Raw genomic sequence first — 25,506 nt, 5'->3', positions numbered from 1 at the left:
GAGGGCGATGGTGGGGCGCTACTGTGAAGACAGGGGCTGTCTAATCTTACTCTTACCACTTCTATGTGTGTAGTCTGTCTACTTACACTACCTTTTGGGGGAGGGGTGAAATGTTACTGATAGCAATTCTAAGTGTGCAAATAAATGACGTCAACCTCAGCTGTGATGGAATCTGCCTGTTGCTGCATTGCTATCAGGCTGAGGGGCCTGCTGTGCCAGGGATGTCCTCAGAGCCACCGAGTCCCTACCCTGCTACTGCTGCCCTTCGTCGTTTCCAAGCCGAGGTGGAGGGAGGAGGAGGAACAGGGAAGAGGCAGCGGAGGGGCACTGATGAGGGTTGCCAGGGTCAGGGGTCCCAGCTCCCGCGGTCGGTGCTCTCCAGAGAGAGGCTCTTGGTCTTTCGGGGTGAAACTGGGCTTGGGGGGCTGCTCAGGTTGGAACTGTTGGAAGCTGTGGAATGCCTTGGAGAATCAGAGTCCTGTAAGGCACAAAGTAAAGCATCAATGAGAAGCAGAGGGAGACAGAGTACTCAGTTGCACCCCAGACCCCTCCAGCCGCCCTGACCAAAGGGCCCAGGGGAAACTTCACTGTCAATGTAAGAGGCACAGAACATAAAAAATGCTGAGAGGTCAATAGAAATGTAGGTATTTCCCTTCAAAAGCCATTGAAAGTCTGAATAGCTCTGGGGAAACTGCAGTTTGCTAGCCAGGCAACAAGCTTTACTGCCCCTGGCCCTGAGTGAGCGCAGCCCCCTGCTGCAGCCAAGGCACTGCCGTAAATGCACCAGCCTGGACACTCAGTGGTCCCCATCGCCCGTGTGCAGCAGCCACTCACCTCTCCATCGTAGTCCCTTGCCGGGGCATCGCTTCCTTGGTCCATGCCTCCAGAAGACAAGGAGCCCTCTGATGGGGAGGGCATTGGCTGCCGCTTAGAACTGTAGCTTCCTCCAGAAAATTCCCGCTTCAGTGCACTGCCATTCTGTGTGGATGACCCTGTAGCACACAGTTCAGGAAAAACTTTACATATGTAGAAGAGGACAACCCAGTAGGAAGTGTGCAGACCTCAAGTGTATAATTCAAGCCCTCCTTCTGGGGTCCTGGAGAAATCCTCCCCAGATGGACAGTAAGTTCCTTGGTCTCAGCTCCTCCACCAATCCCAGCAATCTTGCATGGCTGCCTGCTCACGACACACCCTGGTTGCTTCTGGTATGCAGGGAGCAGTTTCCAGGCTGTGCCAAGAGCTCAGTAATGAGGACCCTCAGTCTCCACCCACCCTGTACTACCCAGTCTTTCCCTTCCTGGGGTCCCCTGGCATGATTCACAGGATTTATGCAGCTGTGTATAATCATGTGACCAGCCTTCTTCTAATAGATGCGTTGCTGCCTCTCCTGGGCCTTGCCCAGGACATGACAAAGCAGATTCAGAACAGAGATACTTAACAAGGAAGCCAAGGAGAATGACCCCTAGATAAGACATCACTAAACTTAAAAGAAATTTGCATTAAAAAAGGGGAGGCAGGCATGGTAGTGCATGCTTATAATCCCAGCATTTGGGAGGTAGAGACAGAAGCATCACAGTTCATGGACAGCCTCAGCTACTCACTGAGGCCCTTCTCAGTGAGGACCTGTTTCAAAAATAAAAGGACTAAGCCAGGCGTGGTGGTGCACGCTTTGTAATCCCCATGGGAGGTGGAGACAGGAGGGACTGCGTTGGTTCGAAGCCAGCCATGGTGGCTTAACAGACCCTGTTTCCAAATAAAAAAAGTATAAAATAGGTCTGGGAGTGTAGCCCGGAGGTAGAAGGGCTTCCAGGAACCCCAGTACCACCAAAACAAACAAACAAACAAACAAACATCCCCAGTACAGCAAAAAAAAAAAAAAAAAAAAAGGTAAAGGAAAACCCAAAAGAGGTACTTTCACTCTAAAAGGCAAAAACCTGATATTAAAATGAGGATGAATTTCTACAAAATCTTATTCTATTTTGGCCTTGGAGTTGGGGCATATAATGGGGACCAGTTGCACTCACAGAAAGATAAAACAAGAAAGAACTTGCTAAACATTTGAAACTAAGGCTTAGAATTCCTTACTGTTGTTTAGTTTTTGCTTAAAAAATGTGTTACTCTTGTTTTGATAGTAGGACCACTAGTCAATATACACTATGGTGAGGTGTTTTTTCTTTGTGGTACTGTGGGTAGAACTTAGGGGCCCGCTATCTTCAGACTATACCCTCAGCTCTATTTTATTTTTTTATTTGGAAAGAGGGTCTGCTAAGTTGCTGAGAGCTTCACTAAGTTGGTGAAGCTGGCTTCAAACATGCGATCCTCCTGTCTTAGCCGCCCAAGTCTTGGGATTACAGGTGTGTGACACCACACTCGGCTTATGTTGTGATCTTACTGTAACTCTAAGATACAGACTATGAATGATTGCTTTAGCTTCTTGCTAATTTAGAGTCACTTTTCTTTTTTTTTTTTTTTTTGGCGGTACTGGGGATGGAACCCAAGGGCTTTCTACCTCTGAGCTACACCCCCAGCACTATTTTTTATTCTTTATTTTGAAACAGGGTCTCACTAAGTTACGGGGGCCCTCACTAAGTAGCTGAGGTTGTCTGGGAATTGAGATCCTCCTGTCTCAGCCTTCCGAATGCTGGGATTACAAGTGTGCGCCACCATGCCTGGCCAGTCACTTTAAAAAAAAAAAAAAAACCATTAAAAACTCATGAAAGATGGCAGAATAGAAGAGACAGCATGTAGTAGGTGCTCCAAGACTCTGAATTCAACCAGTGGTTAAGTTACTTTTTGACAAGGGAAGAAAAGAACCAAAACTTAACAAAACAAATACAGCCAACTGCAATGCAATCGAAGAAAGTGTAGAGGACTGAAGAGAGCGCCACGCTCTCACCTGGGGAGTGGAGAGCTGTGGTGCCATCTTGGCCAGGCCATGTGGGGGCTGGCACCTGCCAGCACTGCGGCTCCCAGAGCGCTCCAGCAAAGAAGTAGCAGAAACTTGTAAAGCTAGAGACTAGGGACCATCATGAAAAGAAGTCAACTTTTCTTTCCACGCCTGACAAAGACCCGACTACCCCGACGGCCCAACTAGATCCTATGGCTGCAGCTGAACTCATCTCTGCCTGTAGGGACCTGAGCTGCACTCCTCAAGACTGTGAGTTAACAAGCTGTCCTAGCACGAGACCACCCTGCATAGCCACAGGGACTTGTGTGGCAATGAACAGACTCCAGGGGTCTGTGAGTTTGCAAATCACCCCTGCAGAGGTGGGGGTGGGGACTACTGTTGGACACAGCAGAAATGTGAATTAGCAGACAGCCTCTAGGAACACCTGGGCAGGAGGGACCTAGAGTTACAGTTCACCACGCCCTTGCAGGATCTCCAGCTATCACCACAGGACAGTCACCCGTGATCCCTGTGGGGTGAAATAACTCAACCTATTGAGTCACAGGCTCAGAACGCTATAAACTTGTGCCTGGCCATGTTTGGGTGCTACAAGCACTAATGTCAGAGGCCAACAAAGGCTTATGTGGTCACAGGTGCCCAGAACTTATGTATCACATAAATACCTAAGCCACCCCAGCCCCAGGCTTAGAACTGTACAATCTCTCCCTGCCAGAGCTTGGGCTCTGAAAGCAGGGAGGCCAGAGTTCACATGATCACAGCTACAAGCTGGGAACTCAACATGTTCTCTGCCAGCAGAGCTTGTACCTGGCATGCATGCATACCAGTTATTAACAGTGCTCTACATGATCGTAGCCTGCAGACCAGTGGCGGTGGCCCCAGCAAAGCTCAGCAAGACAGGCTACAAGCTCAGAACATAGCAATCACTGGTCCTGCTGAGCTTAAGCCCACTGACCACAGTGGTGGCCAGAGCACCACCAGAAAGCAGAACAGCAGTGATGTCTGTGGGACATTAAATCTCAACCAGCAGGCTGTAGGCTCTGAACAAAACATCACAGTGTCTGGCCCTATGGAGTTTGAGCCTGGAGAACACATTGGCGTGCAGCCAAGCCCTGTTTACCTGCAATAAGAACTTTATCTAGTTAAAGAAGATCTGGAAGACAAACTTAAAAGTTTGATTATATGACGCAGATTTGTAGAGGCAAATATATACCCCCAGCATAGACCTTATAATAAAGGGGTACCAAATAGATACAGGATCTACATACAAAGAGGAAGAAAATGTCACGACAACAAAAATACAAACCTGAGAGCTCTGAAAATATGATAATGAAGAACAGTGAGAAACAATAAACTCACAATTTAACAACAAGAGAGATCACCAATACTGATCTGCAGGAAATGCCAGAAAGAGAATTTCAAATTTTGATCTTCAATATGATCAAAGGTCTCAAAGGAAGTATACAGGAAATGAAAGAGCATATCAACAGAGAAATTGAGGTACTAAGAAAGAGTTCCTTTAAAATCAGGAACAAGGCAAGGATGCCCACTATCAGTACTTTTTTTTTTTTTTATGGTACTGGGGATGGAATCCAGAGGCATTCTATCTTCAAGTCACACACCTATCCCTATTTTTTTATTCTTGATTTTGAAACAGGGTCTCACTAAGTTGCAGAGGGCCTCATGAAATGGCTGAGGCTGGCTGTGAACCTAGATCCTCCTGTCTCGGCCTCCAAAATGCTGGGATTACAAGTGTGCGCCACCATGCCCAGCTTCTCCACTCCTTTTCAATATGGTCCTTGAGACTCTTGCCAGAGCAATAAGACAGGAGAAGGATATCAAAGGAATTCATATAGGAAAAGAAGAATTTAAATTACCTCTATTTGCAGATGACATGATCCTATATTTAGAAGACCACCCCCTAAAAGAACTTAACCAATAGGCTACTAGAGATGATTAACAAATTCAGAAAAGTAGCAGGATACAAAACCAACCTAAGAAAACTAGTCACTTTTCTATATGCCAACCATGAATCCACTGAGAAAGAAATCCTGGAAACAATTCCATTCACAATAACCTCAAAACCAATAAAACACTAAAGAAAGAAATTGAAAATCTCAGAAGATGGAAAGATCTCCCTTGTTCTTGAATAGGCAGGATAAATATAAAAATGACCATTCTACCAATAGTGATTTACAGAGTCAATGTGATCTCTATCAAAATACCAATGTCATTCTTCACAGACCTAGAAAACTCAGTCATAAATTTCATATGGGGAAATAAAAGACCCAGAATAGCTAAAGCAATTCTCAGCAATAAGAACCATGCAGGTAACATCACAATTCCTGATTCCAAATTATACTACAAAGCTACAGTAATAAAAACAGCATGATATTGGCACAAAAACAGATATATAGACCAATGGAACAGAATAGAAGATACAGAAACAAATCCATGCACTTAAGAGCCATTTGATTGTCGATAAAGGTCCCAGACACATACATTAGAGAAAAGACTGCCTTCTCAACAAATGGTGTTAGGAAAACTGGTTATCCAGTTGTAGAAAAATGAAAGTAAATCTTTACCTCTCACTCAGCTCAGGAGTCAAATTGAAATGATCAAAGACCTGGAAGTTAGACCAGAGACTTTGAAGCTACTAGAGAGGGTATAGGTTTAACACTCTAACATACAGGCACAGGTAGAAACTTCCTCAATAAGACCTCCAAAGTTCAGAAAATTAAAACAAGAATTAATAAATCAGATGGCATTAAGTTAAAAAACTTTCTACTCATCAATGGAAACCACTACGAGTCTCAAGAGAAAGCCTACAGAATAAGAGAAGATCGTTGCTAGTTTTAGAAAGAACTTAAAAAGACTTTACACTAAAAAAAATAAACTAATCAAGAAGTGGGTAATTGAATAGACATTTCACAAAAGGAGATGCAGATGACCAATAAATACATGAAAAAATGTTCAATATTGTTACCAGTCAGGGAGATGCAAATCAAAATTACACATAGATTCCATCTAACCCCAGTCAAAATGGCAAGCATCAAGAAGTCAAAAAACCATAAATGCTGGTAAGGATGTGGAGAACTTGGAACTCTTCTACATTGTTGGTGGGATTGCAAATTAGTAAAGCTGTTATGGAGTTAAGTATGGAGATTACTCAGAAAACTTGAGAAATGTGATCTGGCTATTCCACAGTTGGGTATCTTTACAAAAAGTCTGAAATCCAAGAAGTACAGTAATGAACTACAATAATATATGCATACCCATGTTCATAGCAACACAGTTCACAATAGCCAAATTATGGAACCAATCTAGGTGTCCATCAATATATGAATAAATTACAAAATTATGGGATAGAATTCCACACAATGGAATTCTACTCAGCAGTAAAGAACAAAATTACGTTATTTGAAGGCAAATGAAAGGACTTGGAGAATATGCTAAATGACATTAGCCAGTCACAAAAAGTAAAGAGTCATATGTTAATTGGGAAGCTAGGGAGTAATTGGGATACCAGAGAAACTCCAGACAATGGAGGAGAAACCTCAGTTGAGCCAGGGAGGTGGTCTAAGGGAAGGTGAGAGGCACCAGAGAGAGGTTCATCGAAGGAATTATTACCACTGGCTATGTGTACATATGTGATGATATCAATGTCAATCTCGTACTCTGTATGAGGAAGGGTGGAGATGGGGAGGGCATGGGAGGGCACCAAGTCCTATGTGTATGTATGTCGCTGTCAACATGATTTACATTATAATGAGACTTCACCAATAAAAGCAGAGAAAAATAAAGTCTATTTTCTGGCTAGAGATCAAAGTATATTTAACCAAAGATAGATTTGAACAAAGTGAACAACTTTCAACTGCTTAATTTTTTTTTTTTTTTTTTTTTTGTACTGGGGACTGAACTCAGGGGCATTCTACCTCCAATATAAACCCTGGCCCTATTTTTCATTCTTTATTTTGAAACAGGGTTTAAGTTGCAGAGGGCCTCACTAAGTAGCTGAGGCTGGTCTGTCAATCTTCCTGTCTCAGTCTCCTAAGTATTAAGATTACAAGTATGTGCCAACACGCCCCACTCTTAAATATTTAATAATATTTTAAACTGAAAAATGTGAAACCAGAAGAGTTAAGAAGCAGTATGAGAGTCTAGATAGTGTCTTAAGAGACTGGAAATCAGTGTGTACAGCAACCTATACAATGAAATTAAAATGGTTTGTAGCCGGGTGTGGTGGCCCACGCTTGTAATCCCCGCCCTTGGGAGGCGGAGACAGGAGGATCGCGCAGGTTCGAAGCCAGCTGCATTGGCTTAAGAGACCCTGTTTCCAAATAAAAAGTATAAAATAGGTCTGGGAGTGTAGACCAGAGGGAAAAGGGCTTCCAGGAACCCCAGTACCACACATACACACACACAAAATGGTTTGTAATATTTTTGGATATGATCATTTATCCTATGCAAGCCTGTTACAATATTTGAGTATGGTATGAAATTAATGTTTACTTCTGAATTAAATATTAAGAATTTTATTGACAAAAAAATTCACTGAAGCTGGGCATGGTGGCGCACAGCTGTAATTCCACTATTTGGGAGGCTAAGAGAGGAGGATTGAAGATTTGAAGACCACCTCAGAAAGTATTGAGATGCTCATCAAACTAGCAAGACCCTGTTTCAAAACAAAAATAAAATAGAGTTGGAAGGTAGAATAGTTTGAAGGTAGACTGCCCTTGGGTTCAATCTTCAATACCGTAAAAAAAATTATTAAAAATGCCAACACACAACAACTGAAATGAATAGACACTTTACAAAAGAGGAGATACAAATGGCCAATAGATTCATGAAAAGATGTTCTTCATCATTAGCCATCAGGGAGATGCAAATCAAAACTACACTGAGATTCCATCTAACCCCAGTCAGATTGGCAAGTATAAAGAAATCAAACAATAATAAATGCTGGCGAGGATGTGGGGAAAGAGGAACTCTTTTACATTGTTGGTGGGAGTGCAAACTAGTTCAGCCACTATGGAGATCTGTGTGGAGATTCCTTAGAAAACTGGGAATAGATCCACCATACTATCCAGCTTTACCACTCCTGGGTATTTTTCCAAAGGGGTTGAAAACAGAGAACTACAGCAACATATGCATACCTATGTTCATAGCAGCACAATTTGTAATAGTCAAAATTTGGAAACAACCTAGGCTCCCATCAACAGATGAATGGTTTGCAAAGTTATGGGAAATACACACAATGGAATTCTATTCAGCTATAAAGAAGAACAAAATCACGTCATTTGTAAGAAGATGGAAAGGGCTAGAAAGCATTATGTTAAGTGAGATCAGCCAAACACAGAAAGAAAAGGGACATATGTTTCCTCTAATATGCCCAAACGAGTGAGCATTGGGGATACCAGAGGGACTCCAGATAATGGAAGGGAAATCTCAGCAAAGAGAAGAAGGAGGCTGAACTTGACTGATGAGCGGCTATTTCCAAATAGGTGTAAAAGTACGAATATAGCAAGGTTAGCCTGGGTATTAAGTATCGGGAGGGGGGAAGGGAAACGAGGGGGGGGAGAGGGCACCAAATACAGATTAAATGTATAACATTTACTTTCAATAAAATAAATTAAAAACAAAAACAAAACACTTAGATAACACACACACACACACACACACACACAATGCCAACACATGAGCATTTAAAGCATATTAATTGCTGGGCATGGTGGCACATATCTATAATCCCAGTACTTGGGAGGCTGAGACAGGAGGATAGCAGGTTTAAAGTCAGCCTTGGCAACTTAGTGAGGCTCTCGGAAACTTAGTGAGACCCTATTTCCAGTTTGGAGTTACAATGTCCCTGGGTTCAATTCCCAGCAGTGTGCAGGTGTATACACACGCACGCATGCACGCACACTTGTGCACGTGTGCCCACATTTATCTAATGCTCACCAGACATGAGATTCTGTCCATAAGTACAGAACAGAAGTCTGCCAGGAGCACTGTCCTTGGCAACTTCTGCATGCCCTCTGCTTTCTTCCTGAGCCTCTCGGCAGAGACAGGAGGGCGTGCATTTTTCTAATACAAATGACTTCTTGCAGAGGCTACCAATGCTAGTTGTAAACTGTAGACTGTATTATAATACTTTTATGAATGCCTGGTCCTATCCCAGACCAATTATAGCAGAACTTCTGATTTAACTTTTTAAAGCTTTCCAGATGATTTTAAGGACACAATTTAGCCTGAGAACTACTGATGTACTCTTACTCCCTGGAGCTATCCCTCCTAACACACCTCCCCAACACCTAGTTCCTAGCATGGCTGTCAGGAGACACGTACTGGTTTCCACTTGGTGGTCTGCTTCTTTGTTAATGTGCTCTTTACTTAAACACACAAACACACACACACACACACACACACACACACACACACACACACGGCAGGAACCCAAGGATATTCTATCTCTAAGCTACACACTCAGCCTATTTTATTTTAAAACAGGGTTTCACACCCTCAGCCTTTTTTTTTTTATTATTATTTGTAATACGATCTCCCTAATTGCTGTGGCTGGCCTCAAACCATGCAATCCTCCTATGTCAGCCTTCTAAGTACTGGGATTCCAGGCATGCATCATCATGCCTGGCTGAGACTTTCTCTCTCTTCTCTCTTCTCTTCTCTTCTCTTCTCTTCTCTTCTCTTCTCTTCTCTTCTCTTCTCTTCTCTTCTCTTCTCTCTCTCTCTCTCTCTCTCTCTCTCTCTCTCTCTCTCTCTCTCTCTCTCTTGGTGGTACTGGGGGTGAACCCAGAGGCTTTTCTACCTCCAGGCTATACTTCCAGACCTATTTTATATTTTATTTGGAAACAGGGTCTCACTAAGTTGCTGAGAGCCTCACTCAGTAGCTGAGGCTGGCTTCAAACCTGTGCGATCCCCGTCTCAGCCTCCCAAGCATTGGGATTACAAGCGTGCGCCACGACTCCCAGCAAGACTCTTTCTCTTTATGCTCCTGGAAAGATTGTGAGCTACTTGAAAGCAGGTATTAGGTCATGTATAATTTTTACCTCGGCATCTTACCAGAAGAGTCTAGTAGGCCTCAGAGATACTTGCTGACAAATGTTACCTTGATTTCATAGTAAAAGGGTATATTTTTGAATATATCCAGCCTTCTTTCAATTAATAAAACATACTAATTTTTTCCTACTTCTGTGGATACCTGGAGTGTCCTTCTTCAACCCCCTCCAAGCTTGGTCAGTAGAAGTCAGTGGTATTAGAAATCTAAGGGCCATCTTTACTGTCATTTCTGACTTACTTACTAACAACAGAATCATCATCATTGCTTATTGTTTCTACCTCTGAAAATCTGTCTGGAGAATCCATCTTGTCTCCATTATTTTCTTCTCTGCCCTGCTGTTCTGAGCCCACCTCAGCTCTCACCTGGACCACTATCCAGATGCTGGATTCCACTCTGACCTGTCTCAAATCCTTTCTCCACTTGGCAGCCAGAGCTATTGTTAAAAATGTAAAGTGAATAAAATGGGCATGGTGGTACACACCTGTAATCTCAGTACTTGGGAGCCTGACATAGGAGAATCTCAGGTTCAAGCCAGTCTCAGCAATTGAGCAAGACTTTTAAAACAAAAATAAACAGGGCTGGGGTTGTAGCTCAGAGGGAGAATGCCCTTGGGTACAATCCCCAGCACAGCAAAAAGAAAAAAGAAGAAAAAAAGAAGACACTGCATAAAAGTTCTTCCCTAAGTAAAGTTCTCCAAAACCTTCTCTTTGCATTTTGATTAAATACAACTTTTTGTGTGTGTGATACTGGGGATTGAGCCCAGGGACATTCTGCTTCTGAGCTACACCTCCAGCCTTGTTTTATTTTAATTTTGAAACAGGGTCTCACTAAGTTTTGGAGGGCCTTGCTAAATTGCTGAGGCTGGCTGTGAATTTGTAATCCTCTTATGTCAGCCTCCCAAGTACTGGGATTACAAATTTGTGTCTCCATACCTGGCAAAATAAGACATTTTTATGTTGGTCTCGACATCCCTATTGATCTGGTACTCACCCACTTCCCCTCTCTTTGGGTTAACCGCCCACCCCCACTACCATGTCTCTACACTGGTCTTCTTTTAGTCAATCGATCTGACTGGAACACGACCCCTTCTGTAGCGAGTGATGTGCTTTTCCTAGTTGTTCTAAGTATGGATTGGTTTTTTTTTTTTTTTTTTTTTTTTTGTGGTACTGGGGTTCCTGGAAGCCCTTCTACCTCCGGGCTACACTCCCAGACCTATTTTTACATTTTTTTTTTTTAATGGAAACAGGGTCTCCTAAGCTAGTGTGCGCGGCTGGCTTCGAACCTGCGCGATCCTCCTGTCTCTGCCTCCCAAGCGCGGGGATTACAAGCTTGTGCCACCACGCCCGGCTTGGATTCGTTCTTGACAGCTACTCTTGTTATTGTCTGTTACTGTGCCTTGTTTGTTTCTTTCAGAGCATTCATCACTACTGCTTGCCTGTCTCGTGGGGGCCTGCGCGCTTCAGGACTCCAGTGATGTTTTCTTAACAAGTGCACTTGACTGCACACCAGGCACTACCCAGCAGGGTCTGAGACACTGTCGCCACTCAAGAGCCCTGAGCACGCTCTTGTGGACCTGCGGGTCAGGAGGCAGCCCGGCACCGCCTGGCCAAGGTGTGCCTGCTGAAGCCGAGGCCACTCACTTACTTGCTGACAGGCCACTGCTGGCGCTCATGGAGCGACCCGGCTCAGGGCGGGACTTGGTGATGGATGGAATACTGACGGAGCCACTGAACACTGTCCGGCTTTCCTGAGGACGAGGGTTCTAAAAACACAAAATACAGATGCATTTTTTTTTTAGCCAGAAAGAAACTGGTTTTGTGCACAGAGGTCAAATTTTCACTATAATTATAAAAGAAATACAATCTTGACCAGAGAATAAGGAATAGCAGATTCCATAACCTCTCTCACCCACAAAAGAAATAAAAGCCTAACATGAGATAAATCCTATCCCAATCAGGGATAAGTACTTATCTTTTTGAATACTTATTAATTAATAATTTTTTTGGCTATGAAATGGTAAGTAAAATACGGTTAGAAGCGACAGGCAGAGTATAGAATTACATGGACATTTGCAGGTAACTAAAACAAAGCTTTTAATATGTGCAAGATTTATATTTACTTAGTATAAATTTGTAGCTGAATGAATCTGGAGGAAAGTTTATTTAAAATTACAATCTTGTAAAAAAATGCTTTACTGAGATGGTACTGAATGAGCCGCCTGCATGTTCACACTCCAAGTCATTGTACTCTGAGTGAGAAGTATGACATCCAGCTATCACAACCTCTTTTAACTAGGGAAACTCAGCATGAAGACCTCTGTGGTTGCGGCAACTTTTTAGGACTAGAAGAGAGAGATATTGGGGTTAACAAAAGTCCAGAGGAGAGAAAAATATTTCAATATTGTTTCCAAATCCTAGAGTAGGCAAAATGTATCTCTTACTATTCAAATGTTTTCTCTAATTATGGACAGTCTCAAGCTCCTGCAAGCATTTTCTGATGCAAAAGATCTGGATTTCTTTGATGTCTTATAACTTATAAACATATATTTAAAAAAACGATGGGCATTTCACTAGACTACAGGATCGATTTTCAGCCAGCTTTGCTCTTCTCCACTGGCTGATCTTAAGCAGGTAAGGTGCAGGACAGTGAGGTGGGTGGGAACGCCGGTGGGCTGAGGAGCCAAGCAGCCGGTACTCACACCTGCACTGCACGGCCTACCAAGGGAAGGCCTCAGACAGGCTCACTGCTGAGTCTTAGCCTCCTTGGCTGGACCGGGGGCTAATACCTGTAGGATAGGCTCCTGGGGGTTTCAGCGACTACACTGCAAAAGGAAAGCCTCTGGCCCAGTCACCATGTGCCATTCCTCTCCTGCTCTACTCACATGGCCAGATGCAGTACCACTGTCAGCCTTCCCTTCAGTCACAACAGAACAGCAATTCTGCAGGAAAGGGACCACCACAAATTCTACGACATTAACTAAATCTCTACAATGAAAATGCAATAAAAAGAAGTCACATTTAAAAAGTAGCCAAAAGTTCAAGATCTGTGACTCTTCCAAAGGAGCAGTTTAAGTGTAGCCAACTAGTCTGAGTCAGGACAGATGTGCCACTCTCCTCTGAGAGGAGATGGCCTTCTTCATGTGCTAAGACAGGACACTTTACCACGGGTGCTACTCTGTTGATTCCACACTCAAAATCACATGATAGTCATTAACACTGATGAAAAGTAACTGAAACACGCACTTATTAACTGGTAGTTATCTAAGAACTAATTAGTTCATTAAGAAAAATATTTGCTTTTTCTTGATTGTAAAGGTAATATGCATAGATTGGAATTATACAAATAATAATAGAATCTTAAAAGAGACTAAATTAAGTCTTATTTAATGTCTCCTGTGGAACTGCCAGACACTATTAACAATTTGATGTGTTTCCTGCCCATCTTTTCTTCCAACATAGTTTTTATGTTGACCACGAAATAGCTTATGCTTTCCCCCCCAAATGAAATAAAACACACAGTTAACTAGTATAAAGTATTAAAATTGTCTGCCTCACTTTATTGTTTTTAAAATAGTAAATCTTCATTAATTACTTAGGGCTTAGGTAATCCTACTCTTTTTTTCTGGTAGCTTAAAGAATAGGTCAAAGAAATTTATCTGCATACCTGGCCCCCACTGATATTTATACTGATTATGACAGGTTTGTTCATGATTAACATTTATTCAGTGTTAATAGAAATGTATATTATATGAATACAAGGTTTTGAAAGATGAAAGGCCTAAATGTTTAAATCTCATTTTACATATTTTACTAGATATCTTCATACCTGCTCATAAATACAGACAACAGAGAGAAACTGTTGGAAGATGCCCCTTGTCCAGACGCACCCCCTGGAGACTTTAGCTTGTCTGAGGTGGCTGTTCTGCTTGCCCTGGTAATTTAGGAAGCATGTGGTTCGAGGCTTTTTCTAGCCTCATTCCTTTAGTCATCTTGTCTTTTCTTATACTGGTTACAATTACGATCAAACTAAAATAGGACTGAAAAATATCTGCTGAATAAGTGAATCCCAATTTTTCAATCCAAGAATTGGGATTAATTTGATTGGTATTATAATTTATGAATTTCAAATTGTGATCCTTTCTGAAGAACAGGTAGTGTTCTAGTTAACATTGGTTTGATGTTACAAGTGTATGTGGGTGCCATTTATTGTATAAGCTTTTTCTTTTTCTTTTTTTTTTGTGGGTCTAGGGATGGAACCCTATTCCATCCCTATTCGATCACTGAGCTACACTCCCTGCCCTATTTTTTTTTCTTCTTTCTTTCTTTCTTTCTTTCTTTCTTTCTTTCTTTCTTTCTTTCTTTCTTTCTTTCTTTCTTTATTTTTTGCAGGTCTGGGGATTGGAACCTAGGGGGATTCGACCTCCGAGCTACACCCGCTCCCTTATTTTTTATTCTTCATTTTGAAACTGCGTCTCACTGAGTTGCAGAGGGCTTCACTAAGTAGCTGAGGCTGTCCGTGAACCGCGATCCTCCAGTCTCAGCCTCCCAAATGCTGGGATTACAAGTGTGCGCCACCACACCCAGCTATGTGTGAGCTTTAAAGAACAAAATACATTTTACTTCTATCCATTGAGCAGAATAACACTTTCTAGGAATTAACGAATTTTATAAAATGGTAGCAATTCTTCAAATGACCTGATTCACGTGCTAAAAATTTATGTGCTGACTCTGACTTTGCTAAGTCAAAGGATGGCTGCTTCTTTGCTAAAATACAGTACAGGTCAAATACTTTAACAGAGAATATAATGAAATGAGAACAAATACATGAGACTTTTGATGCTAAAAGAAAGAAGCAATACAGACATGTAATGATATGGCTAAACATATTTTTAGTTATAATAAAAAATCTAGAACTGGAACCTCAATTGCCAGTTGCATGTAATTAAGAGGCCCCAAAGTGAGGCTATGTTCTGAATGAGTCCACAGTACTTAGTTTTCTTAAAAGCACTTGACACATCTGAAAGGTTATGGAGCAACAACTAGAGTAGGGCTAAATATGGTAGTCAGGAAATTAAGCGCTAATACTAATACTACTTGAAAAACTTCAAATCATATATTCTGAAGAAATAGAATCCTGCATATCTAGCAAAATGGCCCCCATTTTAATCACTGCCATTTTGGTTCACATATTAAATTTGCAAAGTCCATGTAATTCTTATTGTGTTATTTGTTTAAAATAAAGGCTTTTCTTTTTTTCCCTCTAAGAAAATAGAAAATTTAAAACTGAAACAGTCAAGTCCACATTTGCACACACATGCTCAGCCGCATAAGAAACAAGCAACAGTGCATAATGCAGGGAGGAAATACCAGTGTCAAGCGGCACATTCTGCTATTATTTTTTCTATAAACCTTAAGACACACTAGTGTTCTGGCGTTGTTATTTCTATTCTAGAAGACTTTAGAGCACTGAAAGCTGAAATAATAAAAGAGTAATACACAGAAAAAAAATTTTCAGCTAGCAGGGTGTGGTGGTGCACGCTTGTAACCCAGCATTCAGGAGGCTGACACAGGAGGATTGCGGTTCGATAGCCTCAGCTACTTAGTGAGGTTCTTTGCAACTCAGTGAGACCCTGTTTTAAAATAAATAATAAAAAATAGGGCTGGGGGTGTAGCTTGGAGGTAGAATGCCCCTGGGTTTCATCCCCAGTACTGCAAAAAAAAAAAAAAGGTGGCACATGGCTGAGACAGGAGGATTGGCAGGTTCAAGGCCAGCATGCAGTAACTTAATTGAGACCCTGTTTAGGGGAAAAAAAAAAAAAAATATATATATATATATATATATGACTGGATGTATAGCTCAGAGGTAGAATGTCCCTAGGTTCAGTCCTCCAGTATGACATACATACAAAAAATAAGTAAACTTCATTAGAAAGCGACAGGAAACCAGCATGTTGGCACACGCTTGTACTGTCAGTATTTGGGAGGCTAAGACAGGAAGAATGCAGACCAGCCTCAGCAACTTAGTGAGATCCTGTTTCAAAAATTAAAGAATAGAGCTGGGCATGGTGGTGCATGCTTGTAATACCAGTATTTGGGAGGCTGAGACAGGAGAATTTCACAGGTTCAAAGCCAGCCTCAGCTACTTAGTGAGGCTCTCAGCAACTTAGTGAGACCCTGTTTCCAAATAAATTATAAAATAGGACTGGGAGTATAGCCCGGAGGTAGAAAAGCCCCTGGGTTCCACTGTGTGTGTGTGTGTGTGTGTGTGTGTGTGTGTGTGTGTGTGTGTGTGTGTAGCTTGGAAGTAGAATGTCTAAAAGTTCAATTGCCAGTACTGCAAAAGATAATAATAAAAAAAATAATAGTGTTGGGTGTGTATCTCTGAGGTACATGGCCCTGGGTTCACTCTCCACATTACCGTCCCCTCCAAATAAAAAAAAAAAAGAGAGATAAAGTAACAAGAAATCTAAGCTTATGGTCTTTCTAGTTACAAACACGATTAAAATTAGGGTAGAAATTCCCACTAATGGTAGTGTTCTACTCAGGGCTAACTTAAGTAATACCTATATCAGTTTTTATATGAAAAATTACTAACTTATAAAGCATTCCACTGAAATCCACTCCGTGCAACAAGTTACCAAGAAAAATAAGGGTTATTTTATCATGGTTAATTTTCTCATGTAAGACACTTAAATGACATTATAAATTAATGTCAGACATTAAAACATAATTTAAAGTAATTTTACAATATAGAGAAACTTCATCCTATAGCAAATCTTATCAGAAAACACTTTGTCATATATAGAAATTAAAGAATTACTACTATGATGTATGAATACAGTGCACCAATTAAAAAAAATCAATGCTACTATCTTTCTAACCCAGATTGATAAGTTTGCATGATAAATCCAAATATTTTATTATCTGCAAAATTAGCTTCTCTTGAAGTTAATAAAAACATATATTACTTGATAAAAATACAGTCAGTCAGTTTGACAATCATTCTCCATCTCATGGCAAAGCCACTGGTGACAAAAGCAGAGGCTGAATGGAGTGGACCAGCACCGGATAGATACTGTGGCCCAAAGTACATTGCAGTTGTTTTTTCCCCCTTTGGCTAACTTTTCTTATCTTGGATCGTGGTTAGAATTAAATAAATATCAGCAAATCAAAGATTCACAAAAATTTGCCTTACTTTTGGAAATTCTTGTTATCCATTAATAATATCATACCTTTATTTTGGAGAATTTTAAACATTTCAAAAAGGAATTTATTGTAGGTAGAAGGTCTATGGATAGCTTCTTGCATAGACTTTGACATATATTATAAAAAGTTTCTCTAAGTTGAACTGGTGATGGGGCAATGAGTTCATTCAGAAATTTGAGGACCCTCTTTTGTTTGTTTGAACTGAATAAAGATCTACTAAGGTGCTATTTTTAAAAATTATGTTATCAATAATGGAAAACACCATGATGGGAAATTATATAGAACATAGATAAACTTCCCACACCATTTCAAAAACCAAAAGTGAATCTCCCCATTACTCCATCTTTTTCTCAAAAGAAGAAACAAAAATGAATGAGAAGAAGTAGAAAAGAAAAAGCAAAAGTTTGGCAGAAGAGAAATGGGCCAAAGGAAAACGTTCACGAGTGGCCATCTTAGCAGTGTTAGGGATTAAGCCAGGCAACGGGAAACCCGTCAAGGTTAGTAAGAGTTAACGCCTGACTTGGCTGTTCATACCCTCAGAGTCATAAAGCTTGGTGTACCAGGGACAGAGCGGAGAGACGGGGAGTATTCAGGGTTTATGGAATCAGGAGAGAGAAAATTTTCAGCAGAATTAACAGTCATATGATAGATGTGCTCAAAGTTGATCGGAGAGGAGATCAGGCCGGTGTGATGATGAGGGGATGGATAAGGAAAACCTGGCTACCAAAACAACAGAAAGAAGAAAAGAAGTGATAAGGTGATGGAAATGGATCCAGAAGTTATACATGACATTTCAAATAACATGCATAAAGAAAAAATAATAAAGGAGCATCTTACATAAAAATTGAATCCTCAATGAAATACTTTTAGGCCTTAGAAAGTTAAATTTATAATCCTCTTGCCAGTTAACTGTTTCTTTAGAATCTAAAATAATTTAAAGCTATTTCCTGGTACTGTATTATAGGCTTTTGGTATGTGTTTGCTTTTACTGATCTTATTTCTCTTTAAAAAATAGCATGTAACAATAGTATATTATTAGCTTACCTATAAGCAGCTCAGCTTATCTCATTTAGTCACCCAAAGAACGAGTCTATCTTTAAAAAGGGAAAAATTTTTCTTCAATGTTCAGATATAGTTTGAAAAATTTCAAAAATAAAGTACCAAAGATAGAGAAAACAGTCTTTGAAGCCAAACACTCTGATTTTCAGATAAAAATTACTTCTGTAATGGGGATTAGAGAAGTTAGTCACCTTCTCTAAAAAGCAATTTTCAAGGTTCAGTTCTTGGGAAAGAACTGTTTCCAGAAAATATGATCCCTTTATGAGAGGCAGAGGAAGGAGAACACATGCTGAAAAGAATGCTGGCTGAACCCAACACATTTACATTTTTGTAAGTTGGGATGAATATGCTTTGTAAAAAAGATCCCAGGAACTGGGCACAGTACACACCTGTAGTACCAGTATTTGGGAGGCTGAGACAGGAGGATCACAGGTTCAAGGCCAGTGGCAGCAACCTATAGAAAAGCCCAGTTTCAAAATAAAAAGGGCTGGGTGTAGCTTAGAAGTAGAATGCTACTGGCTTCAATTTCCAGTATCCACTCCCCTCAAAAACCCTTCAGGTTATCTAGGCTGAAAAGAAAGGCTTCTATGTAAGATGCTGCTTTTACTTCAGAAACATGAGAAAAAACAGTACTTTCTAAATTGTTTTCAAAATAGAAAAACTATAGATACATATGTAACTTTGACTGTAAGAAGCAAAATTACTCTTTTTTTGGTAGGGATTGGTGTTGGGGATGGAACCCCCAACACATACAGGGCCTTGCACATACTAGGCAAGTGTTCTATCACTGAGCTACTCCTTAGTCCAGGTAGCAAAATTACTTCTTAAAGTTCCAAGAGGTCATTGAGCTAGATATTTTATCTTTATTAACAATTTTAGAAATTGATAAAATGCACCGTGCCAGAAATATATAGGCAAGATATTCTTGCATTCAATTAAAACAAATCTGTCCTGTTATCAACAACCACTTACATCTTTCTAAGACATACATATCACCTTTTATTAATTGCTTAAATTTTCTTAGCTCATTAGTATAAATGAAAGTTCACATTTCATATAAGAGATTAGAAAATAAAATTACCTTGTCCTTACTGATCCTATTTCAGAATCATTGATATAAAGAAACATAAGCCCATAAAGACATTTAGTAAACTTTCTAAGCCCATTAAGCATTTCATAGGAAAGCAATGCAGATTTGAATTAAGTTGAAACATAAAAACTTCTGGGGTACATGTTCTTTGTAACATGTGGCTTTGGTGCTTAAAAGATCTTACAAATGTCAAGAAATGAATTTAATTAATCTTTGTTTTTTGTAAATAATTCACAATTTCATTTTAGTGGAAAGAAGATATTAAAATCGAAGAATACATTCAAAGATCACGAGCTTTTCAATAGATACGCACAAAAGTAGAGACATGCACATTACTTTTATTTTCAGACATGCATACTATTGTACTGTTCATCAATGTCTACCCCAGATAAGCATAGTGTCCTGGGCAAATATATGTAAGGTGATTAAAAAGGTTTCTATTAAAAAGTCCCAGGTGCATATGTCCTTCTGCAGTGAAATGTGAAAATAACATATAGCAATGAAGAACAATAATTCGGACATAAAATATTTGAGACATACTACATAAACAGGTGAAAAAACAGGTTTTAAAACTTTACACTTCTTGTAAGTGAAATACAAAAGCTTTTCTATGGTAAGAAATCATTAAAGAAATAAAAGGAATATTAAGAACTTGACTGAATTACTAGGGCAAAAAGTCACTTACATTAATGCCTAAAAGAATCAACAAGGTAGTCATAGGTTAACAAAATCAAGTGACAACAAATGCCCCAAATCAAGAGATCTAATTAGAATAAGTAACCAGCATAGCACTTGCTGTGGAGCAAGCTAGGGTATGAATCAGTGGGAAATACTACCTGAACTTGTGTTACTTAGTAATAAAAATTTTTAAATAAAAAATAGAAGATGGATTTTATTTTACGTGAAAATAGGGTGAGGGGACAAATGGAAAGGAGAGATAAACCGATATAAAATTTTTTACAATGTTTGAAGTCTGATATTTTAGCATCTAGGTGCACAGTCTTATTATATATGAAGGTTTGAAAAAACTCTGGAGCATTAGTAAATGGATTTTTCACCTGATGGGAAAATATCAAACTATACTGAAACCATTCTATCTTAAGGAAAATACTGGAATATGGGGGATATAATAGAATTTCTTTTTAAAATATATTTATTGGTATATTATAATCATACAAAATAATATGGGATAAAAATTTTCTATAATTTTTGCCATAATGTTGAAATATATGACATGAAAAATCTTGGTGGGGGTAGTAGCGCACACCTGTAATACTACTTGAGAGGCTGAGATAGGAGAATCGCAGGTTCAAGGACAGACTCAGCAAGTAGCAAGACTCTCAGTAACCTAGGGAGAGATCCTGATTCAAAACGAAAAATACAGGGCTGGAGATATAGCTTGGAGATAGAATGTCCCTGGGTTCTATCCCTTGTAACACACACACACACACACACACACACACACACACACACACACACTTAAAAATATATTTGGTACATGAAACAAAAGTGAAAATTTTAATGTTAAAAGGATAATATATATCAAAACCTTGTTAACTATTAAAGTAATTTTCTATTGCTATTGTGTTACTCTGCACTATATGTTTGTGTCAAAAATCTGTGTCTATCCCTCCATAATGCTAATTATGTACTGACAAAACTACAAACTAAACTTCAAATAGTTTAACAAAAATAATACATAGCACATGATCTTTAAAGTATAAGCTAATAATACATTCACATTTTCAAGCTGGGCATGGTGATGCACACTTGTAATCCCAGCATTTGGGAGGCTGAGACAGGAGGATCACAGGTTCTTGGACAGCCTAAGTTTCTTAGTGAGGCCCTCTTCAACTTAATGAGACCCTGTTTCAAATCAAAATAAAGAATAAAAAATAGGATAGGGCTGGGGGTGTAGCTTGGAGGCAGAATTCTCCTGGGTTCCATCCCCAGTACTTCTATGTGTGTGTGTGTGTGTGTGTGTGTGTGTGTGTGTGTGTGTATGTATATGTATGTATGTATATATACACACACATATATCCACATTTTCAATTCATCATAATTTAATATAATCTAAGATATTCTCAGCATGATCAAGGGGAGGAACCCAGAGGCTTTGTATTGTATGGTTATTCTATCTCCGGGCTACACTCCCAGACCTATTTTTACATTTTTATTTGGAAACAGGGTCTCCTAAGCCAGCGCGCGCGGCTAGCTTCGAACCTGCGTGATCCTCCTGTCTCTGCCTCCCAAGCGCGGGGATTACAAGCGTGCGCCACCACGCCCGGCAAGTCGCACATCTTAATGGGGTACAAGATGGGAGAGGCATACATGCACACATCACTCAGTCCTTGCCCAATTCCCACCCCATTCCCTTCCCCCTCCCTCCTCTTCATATTTGGCTTAGTGATTGACTTTGATATGTTAGTGAATGTACATTATGTACCTAACATTTACTTCTGAAATTAAAGAAAAACCTGTCTTGGGATTTTAAGGAAATGTTCAGAATGAAAAAAGAACAGAGAAATATAAGATTTCACTCCAGGTAAAAGTTAAAAAAATTGTATAACTTTAAGATATCATAAACAAGTATAACAGTTTTAATACTTTAATGGGTCTAGCCTTAAATTTTAACTTAGTTTTGTTATATAAAGATTAGATGTACCATAAATCTAATGAAAAAAATCTAGAAAATAGTTCCACTCAGTTTATCCCACAAAAAATAAAATATTTAGGAATAAACCTGGCTGAGGAGGTAAAAGACTTGTAGAAAGAAAATTATAAAACATTGAAAAAAGAAATCGAAGAAGACCTTAGGAGATGAAAAAATCTTTCATGCTCTTGGATAGACAGAATAAATATCATCAAAATGGCCATTTTTCCAAAAGTGATCTACAGATTCAATTATCAAGGTCATTCCTCTACAGATATAGAAAAATCAGTCCTTAAATTCATTTGAAAAAATGAAAACACCAGATACCTAAAGTAGTTCTCAGCAATAAGAACTATGCAGGAAGCATCACAATACAAAGCCATAGTAATAAAAACAGCATGGTATTGTCACAAAAACAGACACACAGACCAAGGAAGTAGTATAGAAGACTCAGAAAAAAAATAAAAATCCATACACCTACAGCCAATTGATTTTTGACAAAGGGGCCAAAACACACACACTGGAAAAAAGATAGCCTCTTAAATAGTATTGGCACAACTAGCTAATCATACACAGAAAGATGGAAATAAACCCCACTTTATCAACCTGCACAAGACAATTCAAGAAGGACTAAAAACTTGAAAATCAGACCAGAGACCTTGCAGCTCCTTGAAGAGGGCATAGGTCTAACATTTTAACATGCAGGCACAGGTAAACTTCCTCAACAAGATCCCAAAGCACAAGAAATTAAAAGGAGGATCAATACATGGGATTACATTAAACTGAAGAGTTTCTGTACAGCAAAGAAAACTATAAAGAACCTCAGAATGGGAGAATACCTTTGCCAATTATCTCTCTGATAGAGGACTAATATCTAGAATATGCAAAGAACTAAAAAAACTCACTGCTAAGAAAACAAATAATCCAATCAAAAAATGGGCAAGTGAGGCCAGGCATGGTGGTACACGCTTGTAATCCCAGCATTTGGGAGGCGGAGACTGGAGGATACTGAATCGTGGCCAGCCTCAGCTACTTAGTGAGGCCCTTTGCAACTCAGCGGGACCCTGTTTCAAAATAAAGAATAAAAAATAGGGCGGGGGGGATGTCGCTCAGAGGTAGAATGCCCTTGGGTTCTACCCCCAGTACTGCAAAAAATAAATAAATAAGTAAAATGATTAAAAAAATAAAAGGGCAAGTGAATTAAATAGACACTTTCCAAAAGAAAAAAAATCCAAATGACCAATAAATGCATGAAAAAATACTCAACATCATTAGCAGTCAGAGAGATGCAAATCAAAACTGCCCTGAGATTTCACCTAATTAGAATGGCAATCATTCAAAACACAAATAACAACAAATGCTGGTGAGGATGTGGAGAAGTGGGAACTTTTTTTTTTTTTTAATTTGTGGTATTGGGGATAAAACCAGTGGCATTCTACCTTCCAAGCTACATCCCCAGTCCTATTTTTTTATATCCTTTATTTTGAAATAGGGTCTCGCTGAGTTGCAAAGGGCCTCACTAAGTAGCTGAGGCTATCCACAAACCATGATCCTCCTATCTCAGCCTCCCAAATGCTGGGATTACAAGTGTGTACCACCACACCAGGTTGGGAACTTATTTATTTTGCAGTACTGGGGATGGAAACCAGGGGCATTTTAACTCCGAGCTACACCCCCACCCCTATTTATTTATTTATTTATTTATTTTGGTGGTACTGGGGTTCCTGGAAGCCCTTCTACCTCCAGGATACACTCCCAGACCTTTTTTTTTTTTTTTTAAATGTTTTAATTTGGAAACAGGGTCTCTTAAAGCCAGCAAAGCTGGCTTAGAACCAGCGCGATTCTCCTGTCTCTGTTCCCAAGGGCAGGGATTACAAGCGTGCACCACCAAGCCCGGCTTCCCCACCCCTATTTTTTAGTCTTTTTATTTTTTGAAACAGGGTCTCACTGAGTTGTGAAGGGCCTCGCTAAGTAGCTGAGGCTGTCTGCAAACTGTGATCCTCTGGTCTCAGCCTCTGGAATGCTGGGAATACAAGCATGCAGCACCACACCTGGCCTGGCTGGGAACTCTTTAATACCTTGTTGGTGGGTATCTTAATACCTTGTTGGTGGGTACTGCAAATTAATGCAACCACTTTGGAAAACGGTATGGAAGTTCCTCAAAAGAATGGGAACGAACCTAACAAATGATTCAGCAATACTACTTCTGGATATCTACCCCAAAGAATGGAAACCGAACTACCAAATATATCTAGGTTCATAGCTGCACAATTCATAATTGCCGAACTGTGGAACCAAGCCAAGATGTTCATCAACATATGAATGGATTACAAAACTATAGAATATGTAGACAATGGAATTTTACTCAGCCATAAAGAAGAATTATATCATTTGTGGGGAAATGGATGGAACTGGAGAATATTATGCTAAGTGAGATTAGTCAGTCACACAAAGTGAAAGATCGGATGCTCTCCTTAATATGCGGAAGGTAGGGAGAAAAAGGTCATAGGAGGAACTCTAGACGAAGGGGAAACCATGGATGAGCAAATGAGGAGACTTAACTAATGGGAATGGGAGGGGGGAAGAAGAGAATTCCCTAATGTATATTTGTAAACACATTAAAGTCAATCACTAAGCCAAACACGAGGATGTGGGAGAGGGGAACGGAATGGCGTGAGAAATGGGGAAGGGCTAAATGAGTGATGTGTGTGTGCATGCCTCTGCCATCTTGTACTCTATTAAGATGTATGACTACAAGGCACCAATAAAAAATTAAAAAGATTAGATGTAAACTAATTTTTGCAGTTTATTTTAGTTCCTATTCCAAAAGAGTGACTATTATAAGTGATTTGGACTCTGTAAAGGAGGGATTATTACTATAACCACAGAATAATGTCTTGATGATGAAAAATGACAGTAGAAAAGTAGGGCCAGCTGATGTGTCAACATATTTATAATAAAGTACACACACGCAAATGAATCTAAGCTTTTTTTCTTCTTCCCATGAAAAAAATGGAGACCTTGTTTCCTAAATTAATTTTTACATTAAAAAATTTGACTGCACATCAACCATAACATTTCTCTCCTACCTAGTTCTTCTATCACTGTAGTGTTGATGAAGTGGTTTGTTTTTATTTTATTTTTGGGGGGTCTGGGGATGGAACCCAGGGGCATTCAACCTCTGAGCTACACCACCCTCTGCCTTATTTTTTATTCTTTATTTTGAAACAGGGTATCACTGAGTTGCAAAGGGCATAAGTAGCTGAGGCTGTCCGTGAACCACGATCCTCTGGTCTCAGCCTCCCGAATGCTGGGATTACAATCGTGCGCCACCACGCCCGGCTGATGATGTGGTTTATTTAGGACAGATTTTCTTAGTAAGAGATTTGGGTAGAGATTCATAAATCATCTCCCAAGTTGCCCTAAAATATAAATTAAACTTCTGTGCAAAGTTCAGCTGCCATCTATATGGATCAAATAAAGGGCCACATTTAAGTTTTATAGTTTATTGAGAATATT

General features: G+C 39.8%; 1 protein-coding gene across 11 annotated transcripts in view; it reads right to left on the bottom strand.

The window, feature by feature from the left end:
- Positions 1–346: 346 nt before the first annotated feature.
- CDC42BPA (CDC42 binding protein kinase alpha) overlaps positions 347–25,506 on the bottom strand; it is a gene marked incomplete at both ends in the record, with an annotated part of 335,066 nt that continues 309,906 nt past the window's right edge. For 8 of the 11 annotated variants that reach the window (XM_080699104.1, XM_080699105.1, XM_080699106.1 and 5 more), the window contains 3 exons: positions 347–478; positions 835–992; positions 11,625–11,742. In XM_080699104.1, the coding sequence (XP_080555230.1) occupies positions 347–478; positions 835–992; positions 11,625–11,742 (408 nt within the window). Of the gene's footprint in view, positions 479–834; positions 993–11,624; positions 11,743–17,719; positions 17,906–25,506 lie in introns of all 11 variants that reach the window. The other 3 variants (XM_080699099.1, XM_080699102.1, XM_080699108.1) reach the window with 1 other exon arrangement.

Source organism: Muscardinus avellanarius (assembly GCF_963383645.1).
Source record: "Muscardinus avellanarius genome assembly, chromosome: 7".
NCBI lineage: Eukaryota > Metazoa > Chordata > Mammalia > Rodentia > Gliridae > Muscardinus > Muscardinus avellanarius.
This window is presented reverse-complemented; position numbering and strand designations above follow the sequence as displayed.